General features: G+C 44.4%; 1 protein-coding gene across 12 annotated transcripts in view; it reads left to right on the forward strand.

Annotated features, from left to right (window-relative positions):
* The window catches only part of MPDZ (multiple PDZ domain crumbs cell polarity complex component), a 1,044,214-nt gene that overhangs the window by 409,299 nt on the left and 618,309 nt on the right, over positions 1-16,606 (forward strand). For all 12 annotated transcript variants that reach the window (XM_069238948.1, XM_069238974.1, XM_069239000.1 and 9 more), the window contains one exon: positions 595-759. In XM_069238948.1, coding sequence (XP_069095049.1) covers positions 595-759 — 165 coding nt within the window. The remainder of the gene's footprint in view (positions 1-594; positions 760-16,606) is intronic.

Raw genomic sequence — 16,606 nt, forward strand, 5'->3', positions numbered from 1 at the left:
TAGGCACCGTGCACGTCACTTCTTGCGCAGACGACACTGTCATGCGGAGCGGAACAATGGCACTTACTGGTGTGCAAGGGTACTGCTCACGAAAAAGTTTCTGGATCCAGACTAAAGCCTGCGGATAATTCTAAGAAAAGGAGTCTGTGGCTAGAAATAATTTCTACCAGATAGGGCGCTACCCAAGGTAACTAACTTTCTAGTCACTGAAATTGTTTTTTTGGTGTGTTAACTCGCTCAGATTTCTTACTCTTGTATGCTTTCTTTTTATACTTAGAAAGAAATAGCAACCATCCAAGCATGCATTGACTTATGTATTATTATTTTCCACTTTAACAAACCGGGCTCCTTTTACATTGCCTTTTGTGTTATTTCATTGATATTGTAAACCTTTAAATGATGGTTTATCTATGCATCTATCTAAATCAAAAGTGATTTAGTGCACAGTCCACAACAAACTTCTGATTTCACATGCCCTAAGCTTCCACTCTGCTGATAATATCCCAGTCAGAAATATAGGGGGCCTGGTGTTGAAAGAGCTGAGACCTAGAAAGTCGACGATAAACCGGCTAATTAAATTCTACTTGTGGCTAGGTGGACTCGAGCGAGGCAGACCTGGCCGATGAATCCACCTTTGAATCTCAGTATTCTCCCGCGGATGGGGACGACACCTTCCAGGCCTCCCTGATAGCCCTGCATGGAAGCACCTGCAGCGAGGATCTCACCTACAGGATGGCCCATCCGTCCTCCACACCAAAGGTAAGTGTGGCAAGAGCTTCGCGATCTGACAAGTAATAAAAGATTTGAATAATCGAGGTAAGCATGCGCCCTGCCTGTTTGCTCGCAGTGGTATTAAACCTCTGACGCTCCATCTGGCCCCTTTTTTCTATATTAGATTACCATGCTGTTTCATTGTGGCTTAGTGAGCTTTCTTGTCTACAATAAAATTGTCTGAGCTATGTCTGAGAGTGCCTGGAGTCCTCAAGGCGTGCTGCTAACTTTTTTTTATATGCGGTCTGTATTGTGTTAGGTGTTTGGCTCTTTCACTTACTTTTAGTGGGAACTGTAGAAGTTTTTAGTTTAAGGTGAAGTTGATTAGGTTTTTAATGGTGCAATTTGTGGTGTATCGTGCGGTTTCTCGAACTTTATATTAAACATTGTCCACCTAGGATGTCTTCAGCTTTTTAAATACACGCTAATGACAAATGTATTCTTCAAAACCACTGATTTCTAGCAAACAATTATAAGAAGAGAGTGACTGTCTCTGCGGCTTGCAGAAGCCTTTCATCATGCATTGTTTTTTAATCTCGTTATTTCATTCTGTTCATATCCTCTCCTGACCATGACATAAAGAGTGAATTCTACGTACTGTAAAGGTGTCGGCACCAAATCAGGTCGTTTAATGACTTGGGTTGTTTTTGCCAAAGAAGCGTGACCAACTAAATTGAGCTTGTCCAACCCACTTAGAAAACGTCCCTAGCAGCAGGAGAGCAAAACAAGGTGGTCGGGATTTTTTTTAAACGCAAACATTTTTGCGAGTAGTTATTTTATAGCACACAATTTAATGATAGTTATGATGACAGGACCAGCCTACTAATCTGAAGTTTTACTTTAGTCTAAATGTCCTGTAAACAGTTATCCATTTAAGAAAAAATATCGTCCACTAACCAGAACCTTTAAAAGAAGACACAGTATAGTCAGCGCCTGGATACACTCACGGATGACAAGTAGCGCTCTAGAAATCTACTGACTGATTGAGTCCTCTGGTTCTCCGCTTTGCGGGATTTGTATACTCACGCATTGATTTATGCTTAACATGAATAAAAATTATGATCCAAGATTTGCAACTTTGCAAGCTATTCTTTTCTCAACAGCCTCTATTCATCTAAAACGTTATTTATGTCTTTTAAATTGACCTAGCAAAATCAGTATATTGCAAAATATCTTGACAAAATAATATTGCCCCAGTCAAGTGTTTGGAAGAATAAAGGCAGGAAGCACGCCCTCTTATTTTTCCCACTGCAAATTGTCTAATCGCTTAAGTACCAATTTGCTAAATTAAACAAAAGGCCCCATAAGATGAGCTTATCCGTTAATTCAGCTAATCAGTGCGCTTTTCGTGTTGGTCTAATTATTATCGTTTGTTAGTGAAAAAAAGGATGGCGGTTTGAAGAGGACCTAATGGATCAGTTTATTCAAAGTGGACAAAAATATCAAGGGAATTATTTTAGGCTTTTGATTACACCCATTTTTTTATGGTATTAATTTTAGACTGGAAGGTAAATGGCTGTTTATGGTTAAATGTATTGTACGTCCCTTTATTTTCACTGAAAGAATGTTTAATGGTTGCTCTAGATATAAAAAGACAGTCTGGTCTTCAAGAAATATCTGTTGTTATCACTATATGAAGTAAACACTGAACAGCATTTCATGTAAGCACTACAGTGGTCCCCAACCTTTTGATTTCTGTGAACCCCGCTTTATCATAACTGTAACCTGGGGCCCCCAACTGAATCATTATTGGAATCTGCACTCCCAAGTCCTTCCACCGCCCCCTCCTTCAACTGAATCATTACTGGAAGTTGGCGACTTTGGCCTAAACATTGTAGATGATTTGAAACACAAAACAATACACAAAAATACAGAAACAGGCATTCATCAGACACATACACAGATGACAACACATTTTATTTAATTTGCAAATTAATATAAATAAATTAAAAAAATTAATAGAAAGGTTGGAGCTTTTCTAACTGAAGCCACACATCGTCTATACTATATTCTGTTTGATGCACCCGAATTGCTCACAGGAATTAATCTGAGGATACTAATTACATTTTTAGCCTCCAATTTCAAATTCCTTGACATTTACACTACGTTTTCAAATTGTCAGTTGTACATTTATTTACTTTATTTATATACACTTTATTAATCTGCTAATATTATTTAATTTTCTAAGCAGTCGAGGACCCCCTGAGGAGGCTTCTCAGACCCCCAGGGGTCCCCGAGCCACAGGTTGGAAACCACTGCACTACAGCATAACAAGATTGCATGCAGAATAGGTAACCTTATTTAAAAATAAGCTAGAATTTTCTCATGATAACGGCCCCTTTTTAGGTGTGTCTTTAATCGTTCTTTATCGCATCCAGTGTTACTAACACCCTTGTGTATACATGAATAAGGAATTCTAGCACGTGAAATTACAGTTTTTATGATTAGTGGTTCATGAGAAGGAAATGCAGTTTAAATTTTGCACTATTTAGATTTCTTCCAATGATTGGTACATTACGTTAAAAAAATTCTTGTCCTCATTGAGTATACTTTGACATCAAACATGCAATAATTGTGTGCATTTCAGAGCTCAACGGGGTGTGAAAAGAAGAGTTCATGCATTTAAGTTCAGCTTGCGTAACACAATTAACATAAAAAATTATGGTGAAATTCGCCCAAGTTCAGAAAAAAATCAATGGTTAACTTTTCTATTTTGGGCAAATTTCAGACATGTTAGACTCACAAAGTGTTAGTTCTTTTTATTAAGGAAGTCTATAAACAGTCATAGATTTTCTTCAGCACTCAAATGTGTATGTACACGTTCAAAAGTATAACGTGCAGTTTTGTGTTTGCAAATGGTTCACAAACATGCATTACTGGCAGAATTTCCATATTGCTAAACGCCATTTGCAGGGTTAACAGTTTACCAATTTAATTCGGGTATCAGAAAAGCAACCTTGTCCTACAATTGTTAATTTTGCTGTTCTTGTGATACCTTTTCTAGGTGGCCCTGGGGTAGTTATTAGCTACTTGGTTGCATCTCTTTTATCTTACATGAACCACTTGCTCTTAGAGTCATTAGCTCTCTTTCACTTAGTTGCATTACCACGTTAGGTGCTGTTCACACTGCACTTTCCAGGATTAGTGAAATTGAGAAGTAAAGGCATACCCTAAAAGGTGGGAGGGAGTAGCCACTCAAATACAACATGACACAGTAAATAGCACGCACCAGAGTAATTATGGCATTTCAGCAATCTGGTTAAGTTATCAAACATCAGGCTTCTTCAGTGATACTTCAGTATTTTCTAACATGTCTGTGAGATTGAAATGGTAGCAAATATCACCAGCTTTTTCTTAATTTTCTTTCTAACACTCTCTTAAACATCTGTGGCTCTTTGTACCACACAGGGCATATCTGAGGCCTGACCACCACCTGTTTCCAGTCAAAATTAATTTAAAAAGTACTCATTTCCAAAAATCTACTTCCCAAACAACAGTGGTCCCATCCTGGTAAATTCAGTGGTATAGTTTATGGTGTCAAGAGCCTCCCTGTCCACTTTTTGGTCACAAGCAATCCTGTGAACTGTGTCCAAGCATGACACAGTTCAGGTTGCTTCAATTTTGATGTAGGCGTTGCACACTGAGGCTGGAACCTGAGCAAGGACACCATCCTTGTAGCTCCCTGACCCAAGTGGTGCTTGCTTTTTGTCTTGGTTCTTGGCTAGCTGAGCTGTAGAGAGCATGTGGCCCGTGACCGCTTCCTTTATTAAAGTGTCCCTACACAAGTCCTTCTGCCATTTGTAACGTGTGTAAATCTTCCAGTTGTCAGATGGCTCCTTTCCTTGCAGGGCAGTCTACCTTATTGTTCCGGTGTTCCAGAGGTCATGGGCTTGAAGGGTCTTCATGAATCCAGGCCTGGCGACAGTATGAGGGCAAACATTCACTAGTTCCTGCTAGTGCATCTGTCCAAATCTGATACAAAGAAAATCTTTGAAATTCATATGTCACACGAGCCTGAGGAGTCCAATATTTTGATGACCAGAATGGAAAGCTTGATCCAATAAAATGCCTTTTTCACATTTAAGATACAGCCCCAATGCAGGAGAAGCACATAGTCTTTCTTTGTTACAGGGTTCTAAAGCAGAAAGTCCAAGATGAGACCATTCTGGCTAGTCAACAGAGTTTATTGAGCAGAGCCAAACAGTGCCGAAGAGAAGGTCATGTTTGCCAGTCAATAGTGAGAAACACTGAATGAGGGGGATGAGCAGGTTTCACTCTAGAAATTAAAAGTGCTAAGTAAAAAAAGGATAGTAATTTGAAACCTCCTTCACCCAACATATAAGGCTTACTTAGGGGAGGGCATCCTGAGCATGATAGTATGTAGGGGGTCGTGATCACTGTTAAGAAAAAAACATCCAAATTTGAGGCCATCATTTTGTGCACTCTCATGCACGGTATGTCACTGGACATTACTGTTCACTGTCCGATTCTGAAACTCCCCCGCCCCCCTGACACTACTTATGTGTCCCAATCATGAGGATATGTAGGAACCCCAGTTATGGATGGACCATTAATAGAGAGCCAGCAGAGATTCTCCCCAAAGACTTGTTGTAGTTCGACTCTTGCTCTAGGCAGGAATGCTGGTTCAAGGATAACAGTACTTATGTTTGTAGGCGACTATGCCAATCTTACAAAAGATTGCAACTGTCGCCCCAATCCTCCCGGCTCACAAGCAGCACCTCACCAAAAACCCAAACAGTAAAAGATGATTTGTGGCAGCCTTTACTCATGGACTCGCGAGTGTGACAACTCAGGGAGTGTTGTGGTTAAACAGAGAGAGTACCCCTTTCTCACATGAACAACGTGTCTCAATCAAACACAGGCAATGAAGATGCAGTAAGGTTTCAATACATTTTATTTAACAAAACTGCAATCTACGATAAGTTGCATGGGCTGCAATGATTAGGATAATGAATAATGCAAGAAATAAAATGGTAAAGACAAGAGTCATTAATACAAAGACCCTCACCATCTTGCAATGACATGAAATGACATAAAGTATGAGATATGTCCTAATACCCTAATATGATGTACCTAATCTCTAACCTAAAAGAGAGCTAGACTATCTGTCTAAGTGAGGTGCATTTATACAGATCTGTTCGGACCCCTGACGTAGGTCTGTTCCCAAACAATAGATAACAAGACATGCTTGGGACGGTAATTTACATAAACAATTCCCTCGAAGGCGTGAAGAGGAAAAGTACCTAATGTGAATACCTACAGTTTGTTCATCTTTGTGCTTCATATTGACGCCTTAGCGCAGTGGTACTGATAACGTGAAACTAAAACATAGGCCTAACTAGAAACAAGGCAGCCATCTTAAAAGATATAATTAAATAAATGCTCTAAAACAGAGCAAGGTAAGTAGGGTAAAAGTCACTAGGTGACGGGGGCATGTGTCTGCAAGCCAAAGGCTAAGCTAACTCCTATTTCCCATTAAAACAAACTAGGATTCACTACAGACTTGTGTCCCTGAGCTCTAAACATGCTGCCCTCAACACCAGTCACCTCACAGCCTGTGACGAGGGACCAGTACTCATGCTTACTCTAATTTGTGATTCAATTTGGATGATCCTTTCAACATGGCTAAGCTAAGTTGTTTAATATCAACAGGAATGTAACCACTTATCCCAGTATTCACCAAGGAGTCCCTCTAGTTTCTTTTGGGAGACCCTCACTAGCTATTCTCTACCACAAGTATATTATTACTCCGGTGTACTCATAGCTAATAGCATCATCATGGGGTCGCCTTCTTCCCCTAACCAAGGGGGTAGTTTCCACATAAGTCCAGGAAACTATTAGAGATCCGTGAACAAAAATACTAAAAAGTGAAGTGAAAGTGAGAAATTGATTTAAAAATGCCTCTATCACTCAACTACAATCCAACTTTACTATGGCTGGGATAGGGTATGTTTAAAAACAAATATAATGCAATAGGAATGAATTACGTGTCCTTCACACATATCAGGTCAGGTCGACATGTTCCAGCCCACTCTTGCCCAAAAGGGTCATTGGCTTTCTTCAGGACCAAAGAATCAGCGGATCCCAAAGTGCCCAGATATGGGTTTTACCTTTCAGGACTTCTCAGTTTAGCTAGATATTGGTAACTATCTGGTCATGCAAGCTGCTACTCGATTTAATTCATTGACGTTAACACAATGATGTAAAACATCAAGAGATGTAACTCTGTAAAAAAAACAAAAAAAAAAACAGAAGGAGTAGGTGATTCTCTTAATAAGGGGCAGTTGGGCACCACAAGTATGGAGCTTGCGAAGTCATCACACTTAATTGAGAAGTCTAGGAAGGTAAAACCCATATCAGGGCACTTTGGGATCTGCTGATTCTTTGGTGCACTATTCCCTTTACCATTTTAGTCTGATGGAGACTGCTAGCTGCAGATTATCCCCAGGTGTCCAACCGCATCCAGAATATTTTTTATGTGCAGTATCCTTGTGTGTTAGTAGGGGCGTGGAGGGGCTCTGCATCCATTTTCAGCATTTTCCTCACCGAAAATGAGATTGCAGGTGCTATATAGGTGCCACCCAGGCACACTGATGTCACTTCTTTTCTTTCTGCGCCAGCCACCGCTGATCCAAGAGAGAGCTACCCCTTAGTCATTTTTTGACTGGTCTTTTTGGCAAATTCTTTTTGAGATTACCCCTGGTGTGTCGAGGATGTTGTCACATTAGACATACTTTATGCCCTGCAGATCCTGTCATTGGGCGATGTCCATGACAGATCCGCACCTTGTTTGGTTGTGCTGTTTGGAGCGCAACCACAACTCGAAGTTGTTCTCCAAGTGCTGGACCATGCATCTGAAAGCTTTGAGGGAGCGATCCCTAAAACTGATGATGGCCGGCACGCAACTCTGCGAAGGTCGAGGTCTTCATCGAGAGGAAGGTCCAGGGACCGGTTGCGGACTCTGAAGTCTTCGTCATCCCACTCAAAGTCCTTGGGTGAGCGGAGAAGTTGAGGCACAAGAAGTAGAGTAAGAAGTCTGTGTGCGTCAACTTCCCTCGTCTGTTGGCCGACCCAAAAAGATAGTGTTGTCATTCTAGGTCTCTTTCTTTATTACCTGCACCTGGGCCGAATCCGTGCCTTCCAGAGTTTCCGCAAGTCGGAGCAACACCTTCCCAACTGCAAGAATTTTATGAAGCCATGTGTCTCATTTTCGGGCAGTCGACCCTGTCTGAGCATCTTTGGGCCCCGTGGGTTCGGAGGGGGCCCATCGGGTTCTGTGCCGGGAGCTTCGTCCTTGGTGCCGATGGGCTCTCAGGGATCCATCCTTATTGTATTCCCTGTCTCAGACATGGAGCTGGATGGGCGTCGCCTGCCGCTGACTCCGATGCTGGCAGCTTTGCCTCTTTGTTCAGATCCTGAGCCCTTTTCTGCTGTGCTTAGCCTTGGGGACGAATGGAAGGGGTCGCTGGGCCCTTTAGAATACCAGCCATATGAAAAAGAAATAGACTGGTGTGAGGACTTGAGTGAAGCCATTGGACTGGAAATATCCCCAGACACTGGTATGCTTTCTCCTACTGCGGCTACAGAGGAGAGAGCGCAGTGGTGGTGAGGAGACTGGCTGAGGTCCTGGACCTTTAGCTACCCTTGGTGGCAGTCAAGACTAATCTCTTGACAGAGGTGCTGCAATCGGGAGCTTCCACCTCAGCACCTCTGTTCTCATTCATGAGGCCCTCACTGACGTCCTACTGGGTACCTGGTCCCACACCAGCAGGGGGATGTCTATGAACAGGGCCATTGCCCTCTGGCATCGCTCCACACCTGGGAACCCAAGTTTCCTGACGCAACACCCCACCACCCCTGAGAGCTTGATGGTCCAAGCCTCCACTTCCCATGGCTCATTTCCACCCACTGCCCAGGATAGGGAATCCAAGAGGCTGGTTTCATTTGGGAAGAGGATGTTTTCTTCCGCCAGCCTTGCATTGTGGTTTGTGGACTCTGCATGCCTTTTGGGCTGTTATTCCCACACACTGGGGGGCATGGTTGCGCATGTGCTGCCACAGGTCGAGGAGGAGTTCCCAGGCTGTACTCTCTCAGGCTGTTGCAGACAGAAGAGATGCAGCGAAGTTCACGATCCATTGCAGACTGGACACAACTGACTCGCTAGGCAGAGCGGTTTCAATGACCATGACCCTGAGGTGCCACGCTTGGCTGAGGATCTCTGCTTTTTGGGGCGATCTCCAAGCTTCCCTGCTGGATATGCCCTTTGGTGGCAAACCATCTCTTCGGAGGCAAGGCAGGTTGGGTGCTCAAGTGGTTCAAGGATTCTTGGCCCTCACAGAGACCCCTCATTCCCTCCAATCTGCCTTTTGCTCCTTTCATAGTTAAGGAAGGGGCTTCTGACCATTAAAATTGCCATCCAGCTACCGTGCTGCCCAGCCTTTATGCGGCAGAGGGCGCGGGACCCACCGACCTTGTGGGTCAGGTGGCCAGGGGTCTGGTAAGTCTGCCACCTGCCCCACCACTGGAGCAGCCTCTAAACCCTCCTAGTCTGCCTCTCTACCACCATAAGCACCCAGTTGGCGTCAGGATTCATCATCGCCTGCCCCACTGGCTATCCTTTACTTTGGACAGGTGGGTTTTGCAGATTGTCCAAAGGGCTGCTCACTCCCCTTCAAAACTACCCCTCGATCCATGCCACCATCTTATGACCGGATGATGGAGGATCGCCTGTCCCTTCTCTGCGAGGAAGTTGCAACTCTCCTGGCTGTCGGAGCCATAGAGAGATTTCCAGTGTCAGATGTAGGCTGTGGTTACTACATCCTGCTACTTTCTACTTCCCAAAAAGGACAAGGGTCTTTGCCCTATCCTTGACCTACGAGCCCTCAATCTCTTCCTCATGAAGTATTAATTTAAAATGCTCACGCTGGCTCAGGTCTTGTCTGCCCTGGGCCAAGGAGACTAGATGGTAGCGTTGGACTTGCAGGATGCTTATTTTCACATCCACATCCTTCCTGCCTAAAGATATTACTTGTGGTTCACGGTAGACCACAAGCGCTTTTAGTTTTCCATGCTCCCCTTTGGCCTTACCAGTGCCCCTCGGGTGTTCACTAAGGTGATGGCAGTGGATGCAGCTCATCTGCAGAAATCAGGGGTATCAGTTTTCCTCTTTCTCGATGCCTGACCGTTGAAGACTAGCTCACCACACGCTGTTGTCTCCCACCTCCAGAATACTGTGAACCTCCTGCATTCACTTGGGTTGACTCTAAACGTGCAGAATTCACACCTGACTCACTCTTAGATGCTCCCTTTCATCGAAGGTGTTCTGGACACAGTGCAGTTTCAGGCTGATCCTCCCAAGAGACGAGGCTAGGATATTCAGGCTATGATATCGATGTTTCAGCCTCTACCCTACATTTTGATGAGGCTGACTCTGTGGCTGCTGGGCCTCTTGACCTTCATGTATCCTGCTGGTGACACGTGCAGTAGAACCTGAAGTTCCAGTGAGCGCATTATCAGTGAAATCTCTCTGACATGGTCCCGACCTCAGAGGAATCTGCGAAAGACCTGCAGTGGTGGTGAACAAACCGTAATTGGGCCAGGGACAGATCCGTCTCCCCTCCCCACCCCGATCTGAAGATAGTGACATATGCATCACTCCCGGGATAGGGCAACCATCTGGGAGAGGCGGAGATCAGAAGAATCTGGTCTCCGGCTGAAGTGGAACTCCACATCAACATGCTGAAGCTCTGTGTGATTCAACTGGTATTGAAAGCCTTTCTTCCCTCTATCAAGGGAAAGATAGTGCAGGTGTTCATGGACAACACCACTGCCATGCGGTACTGCACAAGCATGTCAGGTGAAATCGTGGACACTAAGTTTAGAGGCCCTTCATCTCTGAACATGGCTTGAACAGCAGAGCATACCCCTAGTGCTTCAAGATCTGGCTGGCTCTCTGCCACTAGCCCCCACCAGAGGTTTGCACCAGAACCTCGCTGTGTTACAAGAATGAAAGGAATGCATTGGCAGCTCTTTGACTGCTGCATAGAGGACTTAGTGGGAGACTGAGATCTGTGGCTGGAGTTGCTCCCACTCACCTGTGGACCAAGGACTCACCCAGACTTCACCTTCATAGACCTCACAGCGTCTGGGCCATCCATTGAGCGTCCTTAAGCCTGTATCCCTCAGCATCACGACCACTCCATAGAAGCAATTGGTGGACAAACTCAACTGAAAATACCCAGTGGATCACGAATGGCATTGCCATCCAGACGTGGCACAAGGTCTCTTTAAGACGTGGGGAGAGCCTCCGCTGAGAAGGCGCAATGTCAGCAGTTTTGCACGCTGGAGTTTCTAAGGCAGCACTCGCTCAGATACGTTTTCCGTCTCGAGCGGAATTCAGGCATCCTGTACCCCTTTCCACCCATAACACTCCTGCCTAGAGTTCTCAAGAAGATCAGGAACGACCGGGCCGAAATAATTCTTGTGGCTCCCTACTGGGCATGGAAAGTCTAATATCCAGAGCTGCTGATCGGAATCAGACTTTCCCTTCAGGAAGATCTTCTGTCGCAGCAGCAGGGGAGGGTCCTTCACCTGAAACTGTCCACTCTCGCCTTATTGGATGTAGATTGAGCAGTGGCAGTTGATAGCCTTTCACCTTCCTCCCAAACTCTGTAATGTCATACCAGGTATCCCTCCACCAAAATGGAATGTCTGTTGTTGGAAGAAATTTGTGGCATGGTGCACAGACAAGTCTGTTGATCCCCTTTCCGCCCCTCTTTCGGATGTTCTACTGTTTAGTCTTTCTTTTGCCCAGCCGGGCTCTGCTTTGAGCTATTAATCTTCTATTTCTGCTTTTTGCCGTTGTCTGATCAACCCTTCTTGTCCAAGTCTCCATTAGTAGGTAGTTTCCTCAAAGGTTTTCATTACGCCCCAGTGGGATCTTAATTTCGTTCTTACCTTTTTGATGTGTACTCCTTTCAAGCCTCTCCACAATTGTCCCCTCAGCCTTCCTTGTGGCAATTACGTCTGCCTGCAGGGTGATTGAGTTGCAAGACTCGCCATCCAAACCTCCCGACCTCTCTATCTATCATGAACAAGTGGTGCCTCGCACTAGGGCCTCTTTTCTGCCAAAGTGGTCACACCTTTTCATGTAAGCCAGTCTGTCACCTTGCCTACTTTTTACTCTCCCAGGCATCTAAGGAAGAGGAGAGACCGCAGTGCCTGGATCTAAAAACAGTGATGACGTTCTACCTTGATCATACAAAACAGCTCCGGGTGGATGACCAACTCTTCGTAGGGTATGTGGGTGCAAAGAAAGGGCTGCCATGCAGAAGTGGAGCATCTCCATATGGGTCGTACTCTCCATTAAGATGTGCTACACACTGGCCAAAAAGCCCCCTTGGAGCTTGCAAGAGGTTTCTGTCCACCTGAGAAGAGGTGTGTACAACTCCCAGGCTAGGAACAAAGGCTGTTGCCACACTGTAGGTGTGACCGCCCCTCCCACAGAATGAGCTGCAAAGGGGTTTACCCCGAAAGGCAACCATCAAAGGTGATGCTGTCTTTGAAGGGACACTATGACAACACTCCTGCGCAGGAAGCCTTTTGTTTCACCTCGACTGGGTAGAGCTAGGGCCAAAGAAATGAAAAACAGTTTTAGATACCGTTTTTCGTGTTTGTGCAACCCATGGTAGCCTCACCCTCAGAAGTGGGCTACTGAGGTCCTTACACTCAAGGAAGACTTCAGCCATGTTGGTTTGGCATGCAAGATGCACTCTGGAATAACCAGATGCCTCACATCACTGGAACAGTGTCCGCAGACAGAAGGGGACCTACTAGCCCATTGGCTAGTGACCGCTTGGCCCCTCAAAGCACTGTTCTGGGATGTAATGGGCACCCCTTTCACTTGAGATTTTAGTACTCGCTGGATTTGGACCAAGGACAAGATGAAGACCACTTTGCACCTGTTGGAAGCGCACAAAGAGATGCTGCGACGTTGGAGCAACTGCACCTGCTGCACTATGGGTTTATAGAGTTTTAACCCTGTTCTGCATGCCTGGGTCAGGGAAAAGTTGATTCCCAGTCCCAGTCTGAGGCAGAAACACCAAGGGGCAGTTGACTGGTCCCCACAGAATGACACTGGAGACATTAAAGCTGGAAGAGCCCAAGCAGCATCTCTGGTAGTCATTTCAGCTGTTTTGTCTCTACCGGACGCTGGGCACTTTGATAGACAATTTGAGAATAGCCAGAAGTAGCACCCAAGTCTGCTGTGCCCGTGGGCTTTGCTTGTGACCAGATTTATCCACCCCAAGGGACACTAGCCCCCACCAGAGGTTTGCACCAGAACCTCGCTGTGTTACAAGAATGAAAGGAATGCATTGGCAGCTCTTTGACTGCTGCATAGAGGACTTAGTGGGAGACTGAGATCTGTGGCTGGAGTTGCTCCCACTCACCTGTGGACCAAGGACTCACCCAGACTTCACCTTCATAGACCTCACAGCGTCTGGGCCATCCATTGAGCGTCCTTAAGCCTGTATCCCTCAGCATCACGACCACTCCATAGAAGCAATTGGTGATTGTCCTGTAAAGATGGAACTCACTTTAAAAACATTGATGGTCGCGTAACTGTCCAAAGATTCCTTTTTGGACTCCAAGACCACTATCCTGTCAGATTTGGTCACCCAACCGGGGTTAGATTCGCCAAACTCAGTGTTACAAACTTTTCCAAATGTTTCACAAGTTTTCAAAGTTTTGACTTGCTAGTGCGTGTTTGCGCTTAATGTCAAAGTTTTTAAATGCTTTAAAAAATCATATCTTCGGAACCCTTCTCTAGATTTTAGTCATCAAGGAGTCTAAAAATTCATAAAAATATGATTTATTTTTATTAATTGTTGTCGTGCCTCTTTCTAGTTTGGTGACCTTCTTAATCCATTGTTTGTTGCTATTAAATGCTTTACACATTAAGTTGCTGAGCCTTGCTGCTCTGTGCCAAAGCTACCAAAGATTGAGCTGAAAATAAAGTAAATAACTCTGACTAGAGCCAAGAAGACAAATGTGAGTGTACTGCGCGATAAGGACCTAACCCCGTCATATAATACATCCATTTTGTTACAACTACTTAGCGAATAACACAGTAGGGCTGTCTGTTTTCTCATCTATGTGAGAAGAGAATCAGTAAGCGTATGAAAATGTCAAGAAGAAGATATCATGGCAAAGCAGGTACAAATAAACATAATGAAAAAAAGGCAGGACAAAATGAATCTTTGGAGTGTAGCAGTAACCCCAAGAGTCTATAGATCAGTGAACACTGGGATTGTGAGAAATTGGGTTATTGGTTTAGGGGAGAGGGGACCCTACTCAAGCAACAACCACAAACCCTGTCAGGGTGAACCATAAAAGTCACTGAATTAACTTGTGCTTAACCCTTTAGCAGCTTGGCACAAAATCAGACAGGCTTACCTTAGAGACAGTGTGTAAAGTATTTAAGAGGCACACAAACAATAATAAAGTGAAAACACAACACCAGCAAAATCCTTAATCAATTTAGAAAAATAGTCAAATCTATTACATTATTTGATACCAAAACAACAAACATCCACTCATTGAACCAGAAATATGCAGTTTGAAATACAATTGGTCAATATAGCGCTTAAAAGCACAAAGCGCCACTCGCGGTTACCTGGTCCTGCAAGACTGGATGAAAGTCACAAGTTTAAGCCTACTGCAGTGGAACGCGGGTCAGATACAGCGACCAGGCTAGTCCCACTGAAAGAGTTACCTTCTCAAGCTATGGTACAAAAATCCAGTTTGCGGTGGACTATGCCCAAGCAGGGAGAGTGACGTAGATGTTCTTTGCAGAAGTGTAAGAGCACAGCGGATGGCTGTCACTGTAGTGCAAAGATACTATTGGGTGTCACGGACGGTCGTTGCTGGAGCTTTGCATTGGTGGTCACCCTGGGAGGTCGATACTGTAATGCAAAGTATAGAGCTGGCATTGCTGGTCATTGCTGGTGGTTGGTGTAGTGTAAAATCAGGTCCACTGGAGCTTTGCTTTGCCAATCATTGAAGGCAATGAGATCACAGCGCAAACTGGCTCATCTACGGGTGTGAAGAGTCCAAAACTTAAGGATTTCTCTCTTTTTTTCCAGAGGAGTGCTTTCTGAGGCCCACCAAAGGCCCGGACCTGCGAAGGTGCCTTTGGAGGATCAGGGACTCACTCTTGCAGAGGTCAGCATGTCTCAGACAGCTCCATTTGTAGCTCCAGGCAGGTTCAGTTGCAGCAGGTCAGCTGGGCAGTTCCAGGGATGCCTCTGGAGCTTGTTGTGTCCCTTTAACTCTGAACAGGAGATCAGTCAGCTGACCATTAGAGTCACTTAAAGTAACCTTGGACAAAGGGAGCAGGTCCAGTCTTCCTTCTCAGACAGCAGGGCAGGCCTCGGGCAGCAGGGCAATCCTTCTCCTGTAGTATCCACAGGTCCAGGAGTGTACTGAATGGTTGCTCTGAGGGTCCAGTATCTATACCCTGTGCCAGCTTTAAAAGGGAGATTCTTCTAGACCTACCCACACATATGGTTCTGGAATTTCTTTTCTCCCTTCTCTGGTCCCCGGATGTCTGGAGTCACAAAATAGTAGTATGAAGTTCTGTGCAGAGCTTCTCCTCTCCTATCTCGTCAGGATGGCCCATCCTGCCAACACCAATGTGCCCTTTGTGACACTGTCTGGGAGGAATACACAAAAGCCAACTGTCAACTACACTTTGTGCTGTGACCCAGGACTCAGGCTGCAGATGCCAAATGATTAGGATAAAAAATGCCAACTTTCTAAAAGTGACATTTTCAGAATTATGACATAAAATCTGACTTTACCATTAGAGAGGGTTTTTAAATTGTAGTTCAGTAGTGACCATACTTTGACGTTCATACCTGTTTCAAATGCAAAGTTAGTACTTATTAAATGTAATAAGGTGACTCAATGTTATCCTATAGGAGAGGTAGGCCTTGCAGTAGAGAAAAACAAATTTAGGGTTTTTTCACTACCAGGACATATAAACCTTAAAAGTGCATGTCCAGCTTTTTCAGTACACTTCACCCTGATATATGGGCTGTTTAGGATCTAACCTGCATGCTTAGGCCTGGAAAAAGGTTTATTTTTACAAGTTGAAATGAGAATTTAAAACTCCACACAGGGTGCAATGGCAGGCCTGAAACATTTTTAAAAGGCTTTTGAGTGTGTGGCACACTGATAGTCGAAGTACGGCCTGGGGGCCACATGCAGCACTCCTTACATTTACATGTGCCCCACTGGTCAACAACAGCACTGCTTTCCTGTTTACTCGACTTAGCACTAACATCAAAAGGATGTGAAGTCAACAGGTGAGCATTTATTACAAATGTTAATTGAAGTTAAAGAAATGAAGTAACTAGAGTGACCTTCATCACTTAAGTTCAGGAAAACCTTCATTTTTTAATAAATGTTGCTGCAAAAGTGAAAAAATATGATAGTCTTTTCAGAAATCAAAAAGTGCATTTCATTAAGGCTGATCTGCTTCTCCTTAGTAATTCAGAATATTAGTGTATTGAGATGTATTTGTTTTAAAAGTGGTAGTTTTCAGACATGAATTTAGAAAAAAATAATTCTCCCCACCCTGATAAAAATGCCAATAGTGAACGAAATCAAAGATAGGAGAAGGTTTTGTACACATCCAGAAGTCACATATTTCGAGGACCTCTTATGTGATAATGAAGAACAAGCATTTTCAATGCAGCGGGTTTTACATTTGCTCAAGTTAGAGCTATTAGTGTTGTAAACTCCTAACCGA

The sequence above is a fragment of the Pleurodeles waltl genome, chromosome 1_2, assembly GCF_031143425.1.
Source record: "Pleurodeles waltl isolate 20211129_DDA chromosome 1_2, aPleWal1.hap1.20221129, whole genome shotgun sequence".
Taxonomy (NCBI): domain Eukaryota; kingdom Metazoa; phylum Chordata; class Amphibia; order Caudata; family Salamandridae; genus Pleurodeles; species Pleurodeles waltl.